Genomic DNA, 23,376 nt, shown 5'->3' with positions numbered 1-23,376 from the left:
TTCATGCAGAAGCTTTGATATACCCACAGGGCCCCTCTCCTTTTCTTAAAAATAATGTTTATGATTGAGGTAAAAAACACATAACATAGGGGCGCCTGGGTGGCTCAGTGGGTTAAAGCCTCTGCCTTTGGCTCGGGTCATGATCTCAGGGTCCTGGGATCGAGTCCCACGTCGGGCTCTCTGCTCGGCAGGGAGCCTGCTTCCCTTCCTCTCTCTCTGCCTGCCTCTCTGCCTACTTGTGATCTTCTGTCAAATAAATAAATAAAATTAAAAAAAAAAAAACCACATAACATAAAATTTACCGTCTTAGCCATTTTTCAGTGTGCAGTTCAGTAGTTTTCAGTATATTCATATTGTTATGCAACAGATCTCCAGAACATTTTTATCCTGCAGAACTAAAACTCTGTACTCACTAAACAGCAGCTTCCCGTTTCCCTCTTCCTCCAGGCCCTGGTACTGTCATTGTACTTTCCGTTTACAGGAACTCAGAGGCCTTTGTCTAAGGTCTGGCTTCTGTTTCAGAGACCTAAGGCAAGCCTGCTGTCTGGGTATCTAAGTTACAACTGTATGCCCTTGTCTCTCTTTTTTTTTCTTTGTAAATGCAGTTCATGTTCCATCTTAGAAGATCTCCATTTCTCCAAGTTTTTAACAACAGTCCTGACGAGTCATCGTATTACAGACACCATTTTGCCCGACAGGATCTAACCCAGTCCCTCATCATGATCCAGCCCATTCTGTACTCCTATTCCTTCCACGGGCCGCCAGAGGTGAGGTTTATGTGAATGCTTTTGTCAAAATTGGAATCACCTAATATGCGTTGTTTTTTTTTTTTTTTTTCCTAGCAAGTTTACTCTTAGAGCAAAGCTGTAAAAAAAAAAGAAAGAAAAGAAAAAGAAAACTTGGAGTCTTTATAGTACTTTAACATTATTTCTGAGTATTGAAAAATACACGTGGGAAAAAGTCACAGGACCTATAAAGAAAGCTATTATCTATAGAAGGCAGGATTATATGTTTAAAAAAAAAAAAAAAAAACTTACAAAAATACGTAGGTACTTTTTTTTTCCAGTTACTTTGGCCCAGTAATTCCATGTCTTGTGCCTGAAGGAAATCCTCTGACATACAGAAAAAGCCTTGTTCAAAGAAATAGTGAAATGAACTATTATAATAGAAGATTAGAAAATAATCCCATGTCCATTATCACCACTGCTATTCAACATAGTACTAGAAGTCCTAGCCTCAGCAATCAGACAACAAAAAGAAATTAAAGGCATCCAAATCGGCAAAGAAGAAGTGAAACTATCACTCTTTGCAAATGATGTGATACTATATGTGGAAAACCCAAAAGACTCCACTCCAAAACTGCTAGAACTTGTACAGGAATTCAGTAAAGTGTCAGGATATAAAATCAATGCACAGAAATCAGTTGCATTTCTTTACAACAACAAGAAGACAGAAGAAAGAGAAATTAAGGAGTCAGTCCCATTTACAATTGCACCCAAAACCATAAGATACCTAGGAATAAACCTAACCAAAGAGGCAAAGAATCTACACTCAGAAAACTATAAAATACTCATGAAAGAAATTGAGGAAGACACAAAGAAATGGGAAAATGTTCCATGCTCCTGGATTGGAAGAACAAATATTGTGAAAATGTCTATGCTACCTAAAGCAATCTACAGATTTAATGCAATTCCTATCAAAGTACCATCCATTTTTTTCAAAGAAATGGAACAAATAATCCTAAAATTTATATGGAACCAGAAAAGACCTCGGATAGCCAAAGGAATATTGAAAAAGAAAGCCATAGTTGGTGGCATCACAATTCTGGACTTCAAGCTCTATTACAAAGCTGTCATCATCAGGACAGTATGGTACTGGCCCAAAAACAGACACATAGATTAATGGAACAGAATAGAGAGCCCAGAAATAGACCCTCAACTCTATGGTCAACTAATTTTCAACAGAGCAGGAAAGAATGTCCAATGGAAAAAAAACAGCCTCTTTAACAAGTATTGTTAAAGTATTGGGAAAATTGGACAGCCACATGCAGAAAAATGAAACTGGACCATTTTCTTACACCACACATGAAAATAGACTCAAAATGGATGAAGGACCTCAATGTGAGAAAGGAATCCATCAAAACGCTTGAGGAGAACACAGGCAGCAACCTCTTCAACCTCAGCCGCAGCAGCTTCTTCCTAGGAACATCGCCAAAGGCAAGGGAAGCAAGGGCAAAAATGAACTTTTGGGATTTCATCAAGATCAAAAGCTTTTGCACAGCAAAGGAAACAGTTAACAAAACCAAAAGACAACTGACAGAATGGGAGAAGATACTTGCAAACGACATATCAGATAAAGGGCTAGTATCCAAAATCTATAAAGAGCTTAGCAAACTCAACACCCAAAGAACAAATAATCCAATCAAGAAATGAGCAGAGGACATGAACAGACATTTCTGCAAAGAAGACATCCAGATGGCCAACAGACACATGAAAAAATGCTCTACATCACTCGGCATCAGGGAAATACAAATCAAAACCACAGTGAGATATCACCTCACACCAGTCAAAATGGCTAAAATTAACAAGTCAGGAAATGACCCTCCTATCACCAACAGTGGGAAGGCAAGGTGGTGCAACCACTCTGGAAAACAGCATGGAGGTTCCTCAAAAAGTTGAAAATAGAGCTACCCTATGACCCAGCAATTGCACTACTGGGTATTTACCCTAAAGATACAAATGTAGTTATCTGAAGGGGCACATATACCCGACTATAACAGCAATGTCCACAATAGCCAAACTATGGAAGGAACCTACATGTCCATCAACAGATGAATGGATAAAGATTTGGTATATATATACGATGGAATACTATGCAGCCATCAAAAGAAATGAAATCTTGCCATTTGCAACAACGTGGATAGAACTAGAGGGGTATTATGCTTAGCGAAATAAGTTGGTCGGAGAAAGACAACTATCATGTGATCTCCCTGATATGAGGAAGTGGAGATGCAACGTGGGGAGTTTGGGGGTAGGAAAAGAATAATAGAAACAAGATGGGATCAGAAGGGAGACAAACCATAAGAGACTCTTAATCTCACAAAACAAACAGGTTTTCTGGGGGCAGGGGTGTTGGAAGAGGGTAGTGGGGTTATGGACATTAGGGAGGGTATGTGCTATGGTGAGTGCTGTGAAGTGTGTAAACTTGGTGATTCACAGACCTATACCCTTGGGGCTAAAAATACATTATATTGGGGCGCCTGGGTGGCTCAGTGGGTTAAGCCGCTGCCTTCGGCTCAGGTCATGATCCCAGGACCTGGGTTCGAGCCCCACATCGGGCTTTCTGCTCAGCAGGGAGCCTGCTTCCTCCTCTCTCTCTGCCTGCCTCTCTGCTTACTTGTGATTTCTCTCTGTCAAATAAATAAATAAAATCTTTAAAAAATAATAATAATAATAAAAATACATTATATGTTTATAAAAAATTTTTAAAGTTAAAAAAAAAAAAGAAAAGAATCCCAAGTGTTTAATAGTAGAAAAATAAGTAATCTAAGAAATATTTAGAGTTTATGGAATGTGATAAAATATTAAAATGTTACATGAACGGTGCACCTGGGTGGCTCAGTGGGTTAAGCCTCTGCCTTTGGCTCAGGTCATGATCTTGGGGTCCTGGATCAAGCCCCGCATCGGGCTCTCTGCTCAGCAGGGAACCTGCTTCCCCCTCTCCCTGTGCCTGCCTCTCTGCCTACTTGTGATCTCTCTCTCTCTCTGTCAAATAAATAAATAAAATTTTTTAAAAAATGTTATATGAAAGGGGCACCTGGCTGGCTCAGTTGGTAGAGTATGAGACCCTTGATCTCTGGGTCGTGAGTTCAAGCCCCTCATTGGGTATAGATGTTACTAAAAAAGATAAAGTTACATGAAAAAAATCAAAATAGAAACTTTCCTAAATTATGTATTTTTTAGCATACAGGAATTAAAAACTGAAAATAAATGATGAATATTTGTTGGACTTGGGTACAAATTTTCAAATTTTCCTTAACAAGTACCTTACTTTTATTATTGAATTAGAAATTATAATAAAATGTATTCTGTAGGAAACTTTTAAAACTTCTATTAAAAGTTGTTCTTTTGGGGCGCCTGGGTGGCTCAGTGGGTTGAGCCTCTGCCTTCGGCTCAGGTCATGATCCCAGAGTCCTGGGATCGAGCCCCACATCTGGCTCTCTGCTCTGCAGGGAGCCTGCTTCCTCCTCTCTCTCTCTGCCTACCTGCGATCTCTCTCTGTCAGATAAATAGACAAAATCTTTAAAAAGAAAAAAAAAAAGTTGTTCTTTTTCGGGGCGCCTGGGTGGCTCAGTGGGTTAAGCCGCTGCCTTCGGCTCAGGTCATGATCCCAGGTCCTGGGTTCGAGCCCCGCGTTGGGCTTTCTGCTCAGCAGGGAGCCTGCTTCCTCCTCTCTCTCTGCCTGCCTCTCTGCCTACTTGTGATTTCTCTCTGTCAAATAAATAAATAAAATCTTTAAAAAAAAAAGTTGTTCTTTTTCATGTAAGCATCTACAGCAATAGATTTGAGAGAATGTGTCTCCAATAGATAAAATAAATTTTTTTCTTTTTAAGATTTTATTCATTTATTTGACAGAGAGAGATCACAAGTAGATGGAGAGGCAGGCAGAGAGAGAGAGAGAGTGAAGCAGGCTCCCCGCTGAGCAAAGAGCCTGATGTGGGACTCGATCCCAGGACCCCGAGATCATGACCTGAGCCGAAGGCAGCGGCTTAACCCACTGAGCCACCCAGGCGCCCGATAAAATACATTTCTAACACAAAACTGAGAATGTTTGGGATAAGATGTTCTTAATCTCTCTCCCCAGTTGATGAGGGATTATTTGGAGGCTCTTTCTAATACAAAGTTGATACTTAGAACTTCTGGGTCAGGGAGCAGAAAGCAGGACTTTCCTTAAAGATGGAGAGAGCCATTGTGCCAGGTGCCATTCATCAGCAGCCTTGGAGCTGTTGTGTAGACACCACAAGTGTGGGGTTGGAGTGGTCGCCATGTGGGAATGGGGCAAGACCAATGCCTTCTCTCCCCTCTTTTTCTTCAGCCAGTACTCTTGGACAGCAGCAGCATTCTAGCTGAGAGAATTTTGCTGATGGATACTTTCTTCCAAATTGTCATTTATCTTGGTGAGGTAAGAAGACACTAATTTCTTTCATTACTATTGTTTTGGCTTTCTTTTTATTAATTTAGGTTTTTATGGCATTTGAAATAATTTGGGCTTAGAAGACCTATTGCTTATTAGAATCAGTATAGCAGTAAAATCTTTTTCAGGTCCCTGGGGTATTTGTATATTTAGTAATTTTAATTATATTTGTTGTAAGTAAATCTCAGGTGGTCATTTTAAATCACTCTAAAATCCTTTAACTGGACATTATGTTCATTGATAAATTCTTTTCCTTCTGTTGTCCATTCTTTACCTTCAATAAATTGCTTGGGTGATTGACTTGACTTCCTAGTGTCCATATACTAGATGTGATTTCAAATGTCCTGCAAAGGTATATATTGTATTTCAGAATTCCCTTAATAACTTAGGATGAATTAGTTTTCCGATACTAATATGCATTTTATAGTTTTTAACTTTTTTCAACATATTAACACCCACTCTGCTAGTTGCTTGCCCATTGGGTGACCAACTGCTGTTCCCACTGGTTCCTATTGGAGCAATAATCATGATTTGGTTTCTATGCCTTCAACTGAGCTCTTAAAGACATTCTGACCACAGTCCCCATCCTGTTCGTTCACACATTTATTGAGTATATGTGCATGTGCATGCAAGTGATGGATTCTAAAGACGAAGACAGTGACATGTCTCCCCCAAAGCCCCATGTCTACTGGTTGTGAGTGTTCTGATGAACTCTTGGACCCAAACAAGCTTATGGGCATTTCCTCTGTGCCACCATTCAGTCAGAAATTAAGACCCAGAAGATGTTACTGGAAACTGAGAAGGGAAGAGCAGGCTGCAGAAGGAAGCCCCTAAAGAGATTCCTCCCTTTGGTATCAGACTTACGGTTTTGTAAAACCCATCGGTCACTTGTTACATCCTCTAGCGCCATTTCCCCTCTCCGCTGTTTTCTTTTTTAGTGTCCCCTAAATAACACGTGAAAACACTTCAGGTTATTTATAAAGCTGTACTAATCAGTCAGCGAATATTTCTTGATTTCTCTGTGCACATGGCATTTTCTAGACCTGTTGCCAATGGGGATAAAAGAGGGGGAGACACGGTGTCCGCTGAGGTGGGGAGATTGGCTTTACCTTCTACTCTGTAGTATGTTGCCTTCTACTTGCCTACTGAACACCCACGCATGGATTCTCGCAGCTTTTCTCTCCCTCACCAAGAGTATCCTAACCCAGACCCCAGGGAATTTGGGGATGAGTCTTTGTGAGACTAGGCCCTGGAGGTGTGCCCATAGAGAAGTGAAGGGGGAATGGATTCCATGTAGGAAGCCAACGGATCCCTTTCCCTACCAGCTGGAAGGACATGGGAGGCTGGACCCAGTGATGGCAGTGGAAATGGAAAGGCAAGGTGGCTCCTTGAGACAGCTGTACCCTGGGTGTTTTTAGCTAGTTGGTATGTACAGTTAGAAAGGGAAGAGGTGTGACTGATGGCTCTGACCTTTCTGGGAGAACTCTGTAGTGGGGGGTGTCCTGGCTGCACCTCTTTGCTTCCTCTACTTTAAGCAGAGGAAGTTCCCCTTTGCTACCTGCTGCAACTCGTCATTCTTTTTTTTTTTTAAAGATTTTATTTATTTATTTGTCAGAGAGAGCGAGGGAGAGAGAGCGAGCACAGGCAGACAGAATGGCAGGCAGAGGCAGAGGGAGAAGCAGGTTCCCTGACGAGCAAGGAGCCCGATGCGGGACTTGATCCCAGGACGCTGGGATCATGACCTGAGCCGAAGGCAGCTGCTTAACCAACTGAGCCACCCAGGCGTCCCTGCAACTCGTCATTCTTGACATGGCTTCTTCCCTGAAACGAGTCATGGTGGGAGTGTTAGAATGTCAAGAATGTCAGAGAAGACTATTGTTCCAGTGTTTCCACAATGGTTTTGTTTGGTTTATTTTGGTGCAGACCATAGCCCAGTGGCGTAAAGCTGGGTACCAGGACATGCCCGAGTATGAAAACTTCAAGCACCTCCTGCAGGCGCCACTGGATGATGCCCAAGAGATTCTGCAGGCACGCTTCCCAATGCCACGTTACATTAACACGGAGCACGGAGGCAGCCAGGTGAGTGCGCTGAGTCCCAGCTCTTGTGTTCTGGTGGTTCCATGAGGTCTATGGCTATAAATCCAAACTGTGTGGTTAATATTTTATGTGGTGGCATAAACGGACAAACTTCAGGCAAACTTCCAAACACTTCTTAAATCAGTGGTCACAATACGTTAATGTAAAAGTAGAGGACTGCCAAAATAAAACACATGCTTCATGCTTCAGGAACCCTAAGAAATGGAGAGTCATTGGCTTACAGTAAAGAAATGCGTGCCTTTGTGGTAAAAAAAAAAAAAAATACAAAACTAATTTAACAAAAGGAATGTAAAAACTTTTTTTTCTACTACACTAATATTAATGTCACTTGTAATCTTTAAATCTCTTGTTTTTAAAGGCTCGATTCCTTTTGTCCAAAGTGAACCCATCACAGACACACAATAACCTGTATGCCTGGGGACAGGTAAGAAATTGTCAGGTATCTGGGGAGGACGCCAGGCTCCTTTTTGAACACCTAGTTACCAAGTTACCCTTTTGGCCTTAGAGGCAGAATAACTCAGGTATTTTGCTGGGGGGTGGGAAGGCTTTTTGTAACATAGCTGAGGCAAGAGGGAGCGCCTTGTGTGGATCCCCTTCTCTGACCAGAGGACAGAACTCTGTAGCGTGACCTGTATTTGGCTCTCTTCATAGACACAGCAGCATCTCCCCAGACTCCCTTTGCCGCCCTGACCCAGCCCCGACCCCACTTCTCTCTCCCAATGGTGTGGGGTAAAAACATCTGATCACCACTGGCTCTGTCTCCTCACTTTTCAGCCTCTGTCTCCTCCTTTATCTAATTATTCCGAACATTCAGGTCTCCGTCCGGTCTTTTTCTTTGACTGTTTTCTTGTAACATTTTTGAAAATTAAACTTTCCTTTGAGGCCATTGTAAATTTACAAGCAGTTGTTAGAAATAACACAGATTCCCTGTGCTCTTCACCTCCTGTCCCCCAGTGGGAACATCTTGCACAGCTGGAATGCAGTATCATTCAGGATATTGAAATAGATATGGTCCAGATACACATTTCCTTCACCACAAGGATCTCTCATTTGCCCTTGTGTTAGTCACTCTCACTTCCTGCCTGCCTCCACCTCTTAACACATGGCAACTACTGCCATGTTCTCCACTTCTATGATTTCGTCAAGAATATTATATATGTGAAATTGCATGGTATGTAACCTTTGGGGACTGGCTTTTTTCCCTCAGCATGATTGTCTAGAGATTCATCCAGGTTATTGCAGGAATCACTAATTTGTTTCTTTTTACTTGCCGAGTAGTATTCCGTGGTATTGATGTATTGTGGGTGTTATCAGTGTACTGTAGTTGTTTATCATTCACCTGTGGAAGGACATCTGGATTGTTCACAGTTCCTGGCTTTTAGGAGTAAAGCTACTAGAAATAGTCATGTACAGGTTTCTCATTAACAGAAGTCTTCCATTCTCCAAGGTAGATGCCCAGGATTACATTTGTTCAATGGTATGGTAATCACATGGTTAGTCTAAGAAACTGTGATGTTTTCCAGAGTGGACTGCCTCCTTCTACATCCCCACTAGTGATGTATGAGTGATCCATTTTCTCTGCATCCTTGCCAATATTTGATATTGTCATTATTTTGATTTTAGCTATTCCAGTAGGTGTGTACTGGTATAACATTGTGGTTTTCTTTTTTTTTTTTCCCCAAGATTTTATTCACTTGACACAGAGAGATCACAAGTAGGCACAGATGCAGGCAGAGAGGGGGAAGCAGATTCCCCACTGAGCAGGGAGCCTGATGTGGGGCTTGATCCAGGACCCCGAAATCATGACCTGAGCCGAAGGCAGACGCTCAACAGCTGAGCCACCCAGGCGTCCCTAAATTACATTTTCTTTTCTCTCTTTTTTAAAAATTCTTTTTTTTAGATTTTATTTATTTGACAGAGAGAGAGAGGTCACAAGTAGGCAGAGAGCCAGGCAGAGAGAAGGGCGGGGGGAAGCAGGCTCCCTGCTGAGCAGAGAGCCTGATGTGGGGCTCGATCCCAGGACCCTGAGATCATGACCTGAGCTGAAGGCAGAGGCTTAACCCACTGAGCCACCCAGGTCCCCCCAAATTACATTTCCTTAATGGCTAATGACGCTGAGCATCTTTTCTGTACTTCTTTTCCATCTATATATTTTCTTGAATGAAATCTTTTGACCATCGTATAAATGGGTTTTTGCTTTTTTTGCTGTTGAGTTTTGAGTTCTTTTTGTCAAATATGTAATTTGTAAATATTTTCTCTCACTTCTATCTTGTCTGTATGTACATCCTCTTTACAGGGTCTTTTGCAGAGCAAAAATGTTTAATTTTAATGAAATCCACTTTAGTAGTTTTTCCTTTTATGGATTGTGCTTTTGGTGCCAAGTCTGAGAACTCTGCCTAGCCCTGGGTCCCAAAGATCTGTTGTATTTGTTTGTCTAATTTTACATTTCCATTTCAGTCTGTGATCCATTTTGAGTTAATTTTTGTGGGGTGCCTGGGTGGCTCAGTGGGTTAAGCCTCTGCCTTTGGCTCAGGTCATGATCTCAGAGTCCTGGGATTGAGCCCCGCATCCAGCTCTCTGCTCAGCAGGGAGCCTGCTTTCCCCCCATCTCTCTGCCTGCCTCTCTGCCTACTTGTGATGTCTCTCTCTGTGAAATAAATAAATAAAATCTTTGAAAAAATTTTGTGTGTGTGTGTGAGATGTGAGGCTTAGTTTTATTTTATGCATGTGGATGTCTAATTGCTCATAACATTTGTTGAAAGGATGTCTTGCTTCCTTTGAATTACTTTTGTGTTTTCATCAAAGGTTAGTTGATCTTACTTGTGTGAGTCCATTTCTGGGTTTTCTACTCTGTTATGTTGATCTGTGTTTCTATCACTCTACCAATACCACAGTCTTGATTACTGTAACTGTATAGTAAGTCAGTCTTCAAATTAGGTAGACTGATTTCTCCAACTTCTTTTTCAGAATTGACTTAGCTATTCCAATTCCTTTGTTTCTACGTAAGAATTTTAGGATAATTTTGTTTATGTCTTTAAAAACTTGCTGGGATTTTGATAAGAATTAAATCAATCTTCTGTACAGTTTGGGGGAGAATTGACATCTTTACAGTGCTGAGCCTTCCAATCTGTGAATTCATTTTGTCTTCCACTCTGTTTTGATTTCTTTCCTTAGTGTTGAATGTTTTCACTTTTTTTTTTTTTTTTTTTTTAGGAATTGTGATTGGTATTGTAGTTTTGATGTCAGTGCCCCACTGTTCATTGCTAATATATGTATACAATTGATTTTTGTGTATTTATCTTATATCATGTGACTTTCCCAAGTCAGTACTTCTGGGAGGTTTTTTTTAGGTTCTTCAGGATTTTCAACATAGGTAATGATGTCATCTACAAATAGAAAACAGCTTATTTTTTCCTTTCCAGTGTGAATACCTTTATTTCCTTTTCCTGTCTTGTCTTTGTTTTCAGTTTCATCGGTTTCTGTTGTAATCTTTATTTTCTTCTGCTTGCTTTGGGTTTATTTAGAAATGTTGCTTAGTTTCCAAGTATTTGGAGATTTTATTATTTGTTGATTATTGATTTTTTATTCTGATTGCATTGTGGTTGGAGAATATACTTTCTGTGACTTCGGTGCCTTTAAATTTGAAGTTATTTTATGGCCCAAGCTGTGGTCTGTCTTGGCATATGTTCCATGGTCACCTGAGTATGTATTCTGCTGTTGTTGGGTAGAATGTTCTGTAAATGCCTGTTAGATCCTGTTGATGGTGTTATTGAGTTCTTACTGATTGCCCTGTCAGTTTATGAGACAGGGTGTTGAAGTTTCCAACTCTAATCATGAGTTTGTCTTTATGTATCTCTTTTAAGGTCTGTCCGTTTTTGTTCCCATTTTGTAGCTCCATTGTTTATGTGTACACATTTAGGATTGTTGTGTTGGTGGGTTGATTTTATATCATTACATAATTTCTCCTTCTGTTGCTGGTCATTTTGTTTGCATTGATGTCTGCTTTTTCTGACATTAATAAAGTTCACTATTTTCATGCAAAAAATATTGTTTGCATGTTATATCTCTTGCCATTCTTTACCTTTCAACCTATTTGTTGTATTATATTTGAAATGAATTTCTTGTAAATAACCCATAGTTTTTAATCTGCTCTGCTAAACTCATAACTGCTGCATTTGGGCCATTTATATTTAAGGTAATTATGATACATTGGGGCTTTCTGTCGTTTTATTTTTTGCTTTTCCGTTTGCTTTCTCTGTTGTTCATTTCTCTGTTTTCTGTTTTCCGCCTTCCTGTGGGTTACTTGAACGTTTTTTAGAATTCCATTTTAACTCGTTTATAATGTTTTTGAGTGTATCTCTTTGTGTAGCTTTTAGTGGTTACTCCAAGTTGTAGATAGTAGAGCATTATGTATTACCTTATATATGCATAGCTTATCACAGTTGACTAGAATCTTTTTTTTTTTTTTTAAGATTTTATTTATTTATTTATTTGTCATAGAGAGAAGCAAGAGTGAGCACAGGCAGACAGAGTGGCAGGCAGAGGCAGAGGGAGAAGCAGGCTCGCCGCCAAGCAAGGAGCCCGATGTGGGACTCGATCCCAGGACGCTGGGATCATGACCTGAGCCGAAGGCAGCTGCTCAACCAACTGAGCCACCCAGCTGTCCCGACTAGAATCTTTTTGACCAATTCAAGTGACGTATAGAAAACTTACACCACAGTGCTTGGATGGCTCAGATGATTAAGTGTCTGTCTTCGGCTCAGGTCATGATCTCTGGGTCCTAGGATCAAGCCCCATGTCAGGCTCCCAGCTCAGCAGGGAGTCTGCTTCTTCCTCTCCCTCTGCTTCTCCCCCCTGCTCAGCCTCTCTTTCTCTCTCTCAAATGAATAAATAAAATCTTAAAAAAAAACAAAAAAACAAAAACTTAACTCCCCTTTACATTCCTTTATCTTATCCCATTTATAATTGTCTTAAATACTTCTTCTACATGGATTAGTCAGTGTTAATAGTTTTTCTTCAAACATGAAGCATAATTTATAAACTTCAAGAGAAGAAGCAAGTCCTATTATACTTCTCCATATTTTTGCTTACTGTGTTCTTTATTCCTTCTTGATATTCCAGGGTTCCTTCTTTATAATTTCCTTTCTGTTTAGAGAGCTTCCTTTAGCCATTCTTTTAGGTCTCCTGATGATAGATTCTTAGTTTTCTTTCATTTGAGAATCCTGATTTCCCCCTTCTTTAATGCAGGATATTTTCTCTAGATGCAGGATTCTGGTGGCAGCCATATTCTTTGGGCATCTGAAAAATGTTTTGCTACTTCTCTTGGCTTTTATGGTTTCTGATGAGAAATTCATTGTCCTATTGCTTTTCCCTTATAGGTAAGATGTCATTTTTCTCTAGCTGCTTTTAAGATTGTTTCTTTGTTATAAGTACTATGTGTTTGGTGTGGATTTCCTTGGATTTAACCTATTTAGAATTTGCTTGGCTTCTTGATTCTGTGTATTTATTTCTCTTGCCAAAGTTGGGTAGTTATCAGCCATTATTCTTTGTATACTTTTTCAGCCTATCCTCTTTTTCATTTCTCTCTGGGACTCCGATGACATGAATGTCAGATGTTTTGTAGTTCCACAGGTCCCTGGTGCCTTGTTCATTTTTTTCCCACTTATTTTCTATTTTTCAGTTGGGTAATTTCTATTATTTTATCTTCCAGGTCACTGATTATTGTCTCTGTTCCTTTTCTGCTATTGAACTCATCCACCGAGCTTTTTACTTGTTTCTGTAGTTTTCAGTTTTAAAACTTTCCTTTGGGGCACCTGGGTGCCTCAATTAGTTAAGCAACTGCCTTCCACTCGGGTCACAATCCTGGAGTCCTGAGATCGAGTCCCCCATCAGTCTCCCTGCTCTGTGGGGAACCTGCTTCTTCCTCTGCCTGCCACTCCCCTGCTTGTGCTCGCTCGCTCTCTCTGTGTCAAATAAATAAAAATCTGACAAAAAAAGAATAAAAATAATAAAATAAAACTTTCCTTTGGTTCTTCTTTAGGTCTACTTCTTTCCTGAGACATTCTTTGCTGAGGCTTTCTGTTTTTTCATTTGTTTCAAGTGTGTTTGTAATGGCTCATTGAAGCTACTTAGAAGTCTTTGTCAGATAATTCTAACCCTGTCCTCCGTTTGGTGTTAACACCTGCTGTCTGTTTTTCATTCACTTTGAGATCTTGACTGTTGTTATGATAAGTGATTTTTGTTTTTTCTTTGTTTGTTTGTTTAAAGATTTATTTATTTTATTTGACAGAGAGAGATCACAAGTAGGCAGAGAGACAGGCAGTGGGGGCGGGGGGGGGGGGGGGGGGGGCGGAGCGGGAAGCAGGCTCCCTGCTGAGCAGAGAGCCCGACTTGGGGCTTGATCCCAGGATCCTGAGATCATGACCTGAGCTGAAGGCAGAGGCTTTAACCCACTGAGCCACCCAGGCGCCCCGGTGATAAATGATTTTTTATTGAAATGTGAACATTTTCATATTTGTTATGAGACTCTGGATCTATTTAAATAGGCTATTTTAACTGGCTTTTAGTCACACTGCTCTAGGAGGGAAGCTAGGAAGACATTGTTTCATTACTGCCAGATAGCAATCCAGGTTTTCCATTGGCCTCTTGACACCTGGGTCGGGGACAATTCATTGTTACTATTAGGTGGGAATGCGTGTTTCAGCTCCCCACCTAGTCTCCACTGATCCTGCTATGGAGATGGCCTTGTTAGTGTTGGGTGGTGCTGAAAGTACGCACTGTCTACTAGGCCACCTCTGATACCCAATGCAGGGGGCACAGAGGACGTCTTCCTATTGCCAGGTCTGGGTAGAAGTGCAGGCTCCCCAAATGGTCTCTATTGGTTCCATGACAATTAGGGAGATGTTCCCCTGGCCATTGGGGAGGAAATTCCCAGTGCCATACTTGGCTTTCTCCGAACCCATCCTCATGGGCTCCCTTGTTACTGTCTTGTGAAGGTGGCCATCTTAGGTGCTCACTCAGCCTTTGCCAGTGTGTGTGGGGCCACAGTTTTTTCTGTCATCTTTGACTGGAGTTAATATCTAACATCTTTTGTCTTGCTAGGCTATGCTGGTCCTTTAACTAGAGAAAGTTGACTTTCTCTACGTTTTTTTCTGTGTCCAGTGATTGTTTGCCAGCCTTTCAGCTCCAGGTCTGGGATGTATGAGGCAAAAAGGAAACCCAAGATGCTCACCACTGTGTTGTTCCTTGGGATCCAGGGCCTCTAGTTTGTCTGCTCTCTTCTCCACCTTTCACAGTCTTCTTACATTTCTTTTATATAAAATGTCCAGGGTTTCCAGTTGTACATGGTGGAAGGAATAGGGAAAAGTACAGGTACTCCTTCCCGGAAGGCATCTTATAAAATTTTAATTATATTTTCCTAATAGTAGTACAGTATCATTTTTGAAAATTTGAATGTGTCAAATAAAATATTAAGAAAGAAAATTTAACATTACTTATAATGCCACTGTCTAGAGTTAAGTATTCCTGGCTTCTTTGTAGGTAACATAAAATGTGTATATTATGTATATTTTTACCTATTTTTTTACAGATTTGGGCTCTTACTAGAAATCAAGGTTTCTATTCAGTTCTTCTCACTTCACATTGCATAAATCATGAACATTTTCTGATAGTACAGATACCATCTTTTCACTGGAGATCCTGATTCATTCATTTGTAAATAAACTACCATACAAGCTTCTGTTGTAAGCAGGGCATGAAGAGCATTGGGTTAGGTGCTGGCAGGGTGATGGGGAAGGTGAGATACAGGGTGTGTGGCCTCCAGGAGCTCATGCTTGATGGGTGGCCAGACTCTGGGCAAGGCATCAGAACCATGGAGAGGATTAAAGCAGAAGGGCATATGCCCAAACTGTCTATAATGGCAGGGGAAGGCCTGACCTCAGTGGGTTGGAAAGGGGTTTTGTGAGGAAATTATGCTTCAGTTGGTAGAATAGTTAGCTAAGCAGAGAATGGCAGTGGCGGGAGTCCTAGCAGAGCAGGTAGCACTGTGAATGTTCTGAGGTGATGGAAGCGTCCTTAGTAATTCATAAATGCTAACCAGCTTTTCAGATACCTGCCAGTTAATCTTTACCATTAAATTTCAGGAAACAGGAGCACCCATCCTAACTGATGACGTTAGCCTGCAGGTGTTCATGGATCATTTGAAGAAGCTGGCTGTTTCCAGTGCTTGTTAAGCTAGAAGATGTGAGCAGAACATCACAGAACACATTGGATTGTGTTCACAATTGCTGATAATGGCTTAAAAACATTCCTTTCACTTTACTTGTGGGTTTTAATAAATAATCAAAGGAAGCATTGTATGTAACTCTTTAGATTATAATTTATTTGTATTCCTTATTTGTGCCCCTTTTCCTGCATCATCAAATGTTTTGGTACTTGTAGATGTTTATATACTTTTTGTATCCTAACTTTACTGTTACATAAAATCAAAGGTAATGTATTTTGGCAACTTACTTAGGTGAAAATCATAATGATCAGACAGGAAATAAATCTGGATAAAGCAAGCACTGGCTAAAATAATGCTAATACAAATTTGATTTCCTGAAGTCTCTATGTGTGTATGTGTATGTTATTAGTGACTCCCCCAAGAGGTATTACCTGAACTTAATCCTCATTTTCTGCCTAAATGTTAAGTGAGGGAAAGGTTGATATATGTGAAACTTGATCATCAAGGCAGAGCTGTCTGGAGTGCACTGTCCCTAACTCACATGTAAACAGCCCAGCCCAGGTGGCTGCTGGGAATCAGTGGCCCTAACAAAATGATAATGCAGTTATCTTGGGCATCAAGTAAAACAACTTACACAGGTACTGGTTGTTTTTTTTTTTTTTTAATCAAAGTAGTATATGCATGGTTTTAAAAAACAAAACAACATATCCTAAAGAACTTTATAATGGTTCCCTCCACTCCCTGAGCCTAGACCTACTCTTCAGAGGTAGCTGGTTTTAACCTTTCTTTTCAAGTTATTTGTTGATGTTATCAGTGTTAGCCAGTGTCTCTCAATTCCCATTTTCCAGAATGAGGACCTTTCTCTGTACCATCCAGTTTTGATGGACTATGCCTTTATTTTTTTATTATCAAGGTTGGTAAAATTTACATTCCAACCTGTTAATCATAGTTATGTCTTTTGTCTCAAAGTTCATTCTGAAAGTTGAAAACAAATAAAGATCATTTATATAATTGTAATAATGTTAACAATGTCCTTGTTTGAGTCAGGTAGTATTACATTTTTCTCCATAGGTTTGCTGTCCCAGTCCCTACACCATTTGAAGGAAAATGTTCCCAGTGACAAAATCAGTCATTTACATTCTTATGTTCTAGCACTCCTCAGGTTGGTTTGCTTCTTTTTTGCATCATAACTTCGTGTATTTGTTGTTTTCCCTAAGAGCTTCTAATTTTGGGGCAGGTCACTTTTTAAAATTTTGTTTATTCATTTGAGAGAAAGAGAGCATGAGAGGGGAGAGGGTCAGAGGGAGAAACAGGGAGACCAATGCAGGTACTCATTCCTGGGACTCCAGGATCATGACCTGAGCCAAAGGCAATCATCCAACCAACTGAGCCACCCAGGTGCCCTGAAGTCCATTCTTTAGAGATCATGGATCTCCTCTTTAATCACTGCCCAATTGCTGTGACAAGTCATCCAGGAATTCGTTTTGTTTGGAAGCCTGGGTTAGTTCTACAATTCCTTTAATCCATAAGTCATTTGCTATCTTAAGTTACATGGGAGATAATTCACTGAATCTATTCTGTCTTCATACTTAGCTTTGCCGAGTATAAAATTCTAGGCCCAAAACAATTTTCTCTCAGAACTTTGGAACTATTTTTTCATTCATTTGACAAATACTTTTTCAGTATTTGCTATGTATGGAGTGTCTTACAGACACTGGGTATGTAGCCAATAAAACAAATACCTGCCCTGGTGGAGCATATATTCTAGTTAGGGAAGACCAACAACAACAACAAAAATTAGAAGTAAATTACATGATTTATTAGAAGGCACTGAGTCCTATATAGAAAAACAAACCTGGAAACTCCTATCAATTGGATGTTGAGCCATCTGGATTGATTCTTACTTGTATTTTGAATTTGTATTACAGCCTTTTGCCTTTGGTATGCGTTCTGGAGGGCCTTTCCTGTCTTAAGGTGTTTAACACATTTTAAATGCCGAGGGCTTTTATTTTGTGTACGTTTCCCATAGAATATTTTTCTTTTTCTTTTCTCTTTTTGTCTTAAAGATTTTATTTATTTATTTGACAGAGATCGCAAGTAGGCAGAGAGGCAGGCAGAGAGAGGAAGAGAAGCAGGCTCCCTGCTGAGCAGAGAGCCCGATGATGCGATGATGCGGGGCTTGATCCCAGGACCCTGGGGATCATGACCCGAGCCAAAGGCAGAGGCTTTAACCACTGAGCCACCCAGGCGCCCCTCATAGAATATTTTTCTTACTTGGGGGATTTTTTTTTTTTTTTTTAAGTGGGCTCCATGCCCAGCGTGGAGCCCAACACGGGGCTTGAACTCATGACCCTGAGATCAAGACCTGACCTGAAATCAAGAGTCCGACAGTTAACCGACTGAGCAACCCAGGCACCCCATGAATGTAATTTTTAATTGAGTATGTCATATAGAAGAGCACAAAAACCTGATTAAGGTTGAAACTATTCCATCTTGGGCCTTTCCATTTTATTTTATTTTTTTTTTTCAAGAGAATATTAAATCGTTTATTGATTACACATGATAATGGATGATACACAAGCTTTAATCCCATCTATAATTTTATCTGATACCATAATTCAATTTAGATATATTGCATAGGATGTGCCAACAATCATATTAATAACCAAATAAACTCCAGGACTTTGCTTGGGTGACCTTTTAATGGTGAACTCCAGGTCACAACACATTAATTGTCAGTTCAACTACACCAAGGTTTGTGGAGACAATGGCTTCTGTGCCCAAGCAGGTTGCAAATAAATTTCGAATGGAACCTGGCATCACCCTGAAGGAATTCTAACTTCACACTGTTGGGGTAGTATACCAAGATGGCTTCAGAGTAGACTAACTTTACACAGCACATTTAAAAAAAAGACACATTTATTCAGCGTCATGATCAGACTATTACATTTAGCAATCAACAGCATGGGTGCAAAAAAAAAAAATCTACATTAAAACCCTTTGTTGGAATGCTTTACACTTTCCACAGAACAGAAACTAAAATAACCTGTTTATTTTATTTTTTTTTAAGATTTTTTAAAGATTTATTTTGCAGAGATCACAAGTAGGCAGAGAGGCAGGCAGAGAGAGAGGGGGAAGCAGGCTCCCCGCTGGGCAGAGAGCCCGATGCAGGGCTCAATCCCAGGACACTGAGATCATGACCTGAGCTGAAGGCAGAGGCTTAACCCATTGAGCCACCCAGGCGCCCCGGGCCTTTCCATTTTAAAATAACAGAAGGTAGAATGTAATAGACCTACCTTGCACTGGTGTTCTCTTCAGTGACAATGAGTTTAGGTGGTGAGGTGGCACCACTGGGTGACCTAACATAGAAGACCCTGCCATGCAGATCCTACCTCTGGGTACTGGTGGCTGTTTCCAGAGAGAACATGGAGGTGGAGAGTAGTGTATGGAAAGCAGCTATCCTGAGGAGGAAAGCATGGAGCCCAGTGTGCCTAATGAAGACTCTGAAATCCATCTTGAAGGCAAAGAAAGCCTCTGACCTCAGGGGAAATGACCTGTTAGGGATTTTAAAAACAGTAGGAGAAAAAAAAAATTAAAAATTTTAAAAAATAAAAACAGTAGGAGAGTGGCAGGATGGGTGGGAGGAAGCTGGTATCCAGGTGAGGTCTGAACAGAAGCAGGTATTTGGACAGAGGTGGGGTGTTAGGCAAGAGTCTGAGTTCAAGTTTCTGGCTTGGGTGATACGTCAATCACTCTCTGAATTACAGAAAAGGAGGGAAGGAGTTCTTTGCTCTTTCTTTTCTAGCATTGATAAATTCAATCCTAGACATTTTGAGTTTAGGGAGCTTGTGAGAGATAACAGAATGCCCAGCAGGTTAGTTGTAATTAAAATGGATTTTCGGGGCACCTGGGTGGCTCAGTGGGTTAAGCCTCTGCCTTCGGCTCAGGTCATGATCTCAGGGTCCTGGGATCGAGTCCCACATCGGGCTCTCTGCTCCACAGGGAGCCTGCTTCCTCCTCTCTCTCTCTCTGCTTGCCTCTCTGCCCACTTGTGATCTCTCTCTGTCAAATTAAAAAAAAAAAAAATCTTTAAAATGGATTTTCTTGGGGCGCCTGGGTGGCTCAGTGGGTTAAGCCGCTGCCTTCGGCTCGGGTCATGATCTCAGAGTCCTGGGATCGAGCCCCGCATCGGGCTCTGTGCTTGGCGGGGAGCCTGCTTCCTCCTCTCTCTCTGCCTGCCTCTCTGCCTGCTTGTGATCTCTCTGTCAAATAAATAAATAAAATCTTTAAAAAAAAAAATAAAAAAAATAAAATGGATTTTCTTTCAGGAGAATTTGGAGCAGATTTCAGTCATTAACAAATAAATAACATGAGCAAAGTTGCTCAGGATGAGAAGAGAACAAATCTTGCAACAGAATACCAGTTTTTGTTTTGTTTTTAACAACCTTATTGAGGTATAGCTTACATACAAAGAACTGCTCCATTTAAAGTACACAGTTCAATGAGTTGTTTGTTTTTTTTTTTTTAGTAAGAGTTTATTTGTTTGACAGAGATCACAAGTAGTCAGAGAGGCGGGCGGCAGGGAGGGGGGAAGCAGGCTCCCCGATGAGCAGAGAGCCTGATGCGGGGCTCGATCTCAGGATCCTGGGATCATTACCTGAGCCAATGGCAGAGGCTTTAACCCACTGAGCCACCCAGGCACCCCCCACCTTTTTTTTTTTTTTTTAACAGATTTTCATTTATATGACACAGAGGGGGAGAGGGAGAGAGGGAGAGAGCACACAAGCATGAGGAACAGCAGGCAGAGCGAGAAGAAGGCTCCCCGCTGATCAAGAAGCCCAATGTGGGACTCCATCCCAGGACCCCTGGATCATGACCTGGGCCGAAGGCAGACGCTTAACCGACTGACCCACCCAGGTGTCCCACTTTGTTTGTTTTTTTAAGATTTTATTTATTTGTGTGTATGAGAGAGAGAGCAAGCGTGGGTGAATGTACAAGTGGGGAGGAGGGGCAGAGGGAGAAGTAGACTCCCCACTGATCAGGGAGCCTGATGCAGAACTCAATCCCAGGACCCTGGGATCATGACCTGAGCCGAAGGCAGACACTTATGCAACTGAGCCACCCAGGGGTCCCCAGTTCAATGAGTTTTGACAGATGTGTACACTCATGAAACCACCATCACCATACAGAACTTTTCTATCCCCCCGTTGGTTTCCTTAGTAGGCAACTGCTAGTCAACTTTGTCCCGCTGTATATTAATTTGTTCCTAGAGTTTTGTCTAGTTTCATTTGTGTCTGGCTTCTTTCACTTAGCATAATCCATTTATGATTCCCCCATGTAGCTGCATGTATCAGTAATTCTTTTTATTACCAAGTTGTATATCACTTCTCATTTATTCATTCCCCAGATGATGGTGATTTGGGTTGTTTCCCTTTTTTGGCTGTTATAACTAAAGCTCTGTGAAAGTCCATCTACATGTCTGTGTGGATCTGTTTTCATTTTTTTTGGATAAATTACTAGGAATGGAATGTCTGAGTAATATGGTAGGTGTATGTTCAACTTTTTAAGAAACTTTCAGTATTGCAAAGAGGTTGTGATGTTTTATGTTTCCACCAGTTAAGAGGTCTGATTGCTCCAAATCCTTACAACTCTTGGTATTCTTTTTTTTTTTTAAGATTTTATTTATTTATTTGACAGACAGAGATCAGAAGTAGGCAGAGAGGCAAGCACAGAGAGAGGGGGAAGCAGGCTCCCACCAAGCAGAGAGCCCAACGCAGGGCTTGATCCCAGGACCCTGGGACCATGACCCAAGCCAAAGGCTGAGGTCCCCACCCACTGAGCCACCCAGGCACCCCAACTCTTGGTATTCTTAATATAGATTTTAGTCATTCTAATAGGTGTACAATTGTGTCTTGTGTTTTTTTTTGTTTGTTTTTTTGTTTTTTTTAAGATTTTACTTATTTATTTGTCAGAGAGAGAGAGAGAGAGAGAGAGAGAGAGAGCACAGGCAAACAGAGTGGCAGGTAGAGGCAGAGGGAGAAGCAGGCTCCCCACAGAACAAGGGGCCCGATGTGGGACTCGATCCCAGGACGCCGGGATCATGATCTGAGCCGAAGGCAGTGGCTTAACCAACTGAGCCACCCAGGCGTCCCGTGTCTTGTGGTTTTAATTTGCATTTCTGCGATGACTAATGATGTCCCTGTGCTTATTGGCTGATGAAGTTCTAGAACCTAAGTGAGGTTCGGTGGGGTGAGGTCTGGAGCTGATGACCAAGAAAGAATTCTTGAGACATCTTTGGTGCAAAATGGTGGTTTATTAAAGCACGGGGACAGGATCTGTCGGCAGAAAGAGCTGCTGCCCCACTATCCTGAGGAGTGGCTGATTATATACACAGGAGTTGGGTAGGTGACGACAAAGGGGATAATGTTAGTCTCTACGGAATTTTGGAAGCAAGGTCTCCAGGACCTTGAGGGGCTAGCTATTGTTGGGAGAAAGGTTATTTATTACTAGTAAAAAATCTTCTCGTGAGACCCTTTAGATGTATTATTAGTGGGTCATATGCTTGGGAATGATTGCTGACACTATCTTGGAGGTTTAGAGATAAAGTTTCACACTTCTCCTATCAAGTGTCCTTGTTAGTGAGATTTGGGTTTAAAAGAAATTTAACTTTATTTACATGTCCTTCTACCTCAGCCTCCTTCAGTTTTATGGAGGAGAGGGTGATGTTAGGGCTTGAGGAACTGAGTTATTTGCCTCTGGAAATTGTGCTATTGTTAAGATAGCTTCTTTGTTGTAAACCTCTAGGACATTTGTAAACTAAGGGAGACTCCTGTCTTGCAGGATTGTGATCTCTGCAAGTTAACTATTTGTTTTTCTTTTAGGGCAGCCAGGAGTGCCTGAGGAATGTCACACATATTACCGAGGGGAGCGGGTGGAGAGGGGGTGCAAGGTGCCAGCTTTTGCTTTGTCCTAAGCCAGCCTTCTGCTCCCTCATCATTGGCCATTAGTATATCTTTTTTAAAGAAGATTTTATTGGGCACCTGGGTGGCTCAGTGGGTTAAGGCCTCTTCCTTCGGCTCAGGTCATGGTCCCAGAGTCCTGGGATCGAGGCCCACATCGGGCTCTCTGATCAGCGGGGGGCCTGCTTCCTCCTCTCTCTCTGACTGCCTCTCTGCCTACTTGTGATCTATCTCTCTGTCAAATAAATAAATAAAATCTTTAAAAAAAATAAAAAAAAGATTTTATTTATTTGACAGAGAGAAAGATCACAAGTAGGCAGAGAGGCAGGCAGAGAGGGGGGAAGCAGGCTCCCCGCTGAGCAGAGAGCCCCATATGGGGCTTGATTCTAGGACCCTGAGATCATGACCTCAGTCAAAGGCAGAGGCTTAACCCACTGAGCCACCCAGACACCCCATTTGTATATCTTCTTTTGTTAAGAGTTTGCTCAAATTTATTGCCTGATTCTTAGTAGGGTTGTCTTTTTATAATTGAATTGTAAGTTGTCCTTTTATATTCTGGATAGAAATCCTTGGTCAAATATAGGTATTTGAATAGTTTGTGGCTTCTTTAATTTTCTTAACTGTGACTTCTGAAGAACAAAAGTCTTAATTTTGAAAAAATCCAATTTACTAGTATTTGTTTTATGGTTCATGCTGTCTGTATTCTAAAAAATTCTTACCCATCCATGGTCAAAGGAGCGAGACTGATACAAAGCGAAGGTCAAGCAAAGTTTTATTTCGCGCCAAGCATTGAGAATCAAACGGACCGGCCAGGACCGTCTCTTGCATAGAGGCGACCCCTTCCAGTCTCACAGACTAACTTTTATAGAGTAAAGGCCATGTGGTTGAGCCTGGCCACGCACA

At 41.2% G+C, this 23,376-nt stretch overlaps 1 protein-coding gene across 3 annotated transcripts in view; it reads left to right on the top strand.

Annotated features, from left to right (window-relative positions):
• Positions 1-16,529, top strand: part of SEC23B (SEC23 homolog B, COPII coat complex component) — a 45,808-nt gene extending 29,279 nt beyond the window's left edge. For 2 of the 3 annotated variants that reach the window (XM_047746414.1, XM_047746413.1), the window contains exons 16-20: positions 606-767; positions 5,095-5,181; positions 7,117-7,272; positions 7,649-7,714; positions 15,432-16,529. In XM_047746414.1, coding sequence (XP_047602370.1) covers positions 606-767; positions 5,095-5,181; positions 7,117-7,272; positions 7,649-7,714; positions 15,432-15,521 — 561 coding nt within the window. In that variant the 3' untranslated portion in view covers positions 15,522-16,529. The remainder of the gene's footprint in view (positions 1-605; positions 768-5,094; positions 5,182-7,116; positions 7,273-7,648; positions 7,715-15,431) is intronic. The other variant, XM_047746415.1, reaches the window with a different exon arrangement.
• The last annotated feature ends 6,847 nt before the right edge of the window (positions 16,530-23,376 follow it).

The sequence above is a fragment of the Lutra lutra genome, chromosome 9 (genome assembly GCF_902655055.1).
Source record: "Lutra lutra chromosome 9, mLutLut1.2, whole genome shotgun sequence".
Taxonomy (NCBI): domain Eukaryota; kingdom Metazoa; phylum Chordata; class Mammalia; order Carnivora; family Mustelidae; genus Lutra; species Lutra lutra.
Note: the sequence above shows the minus strand (reverse complement) of the source record. Positions and strands in the feature narration are given on the sequence as shown.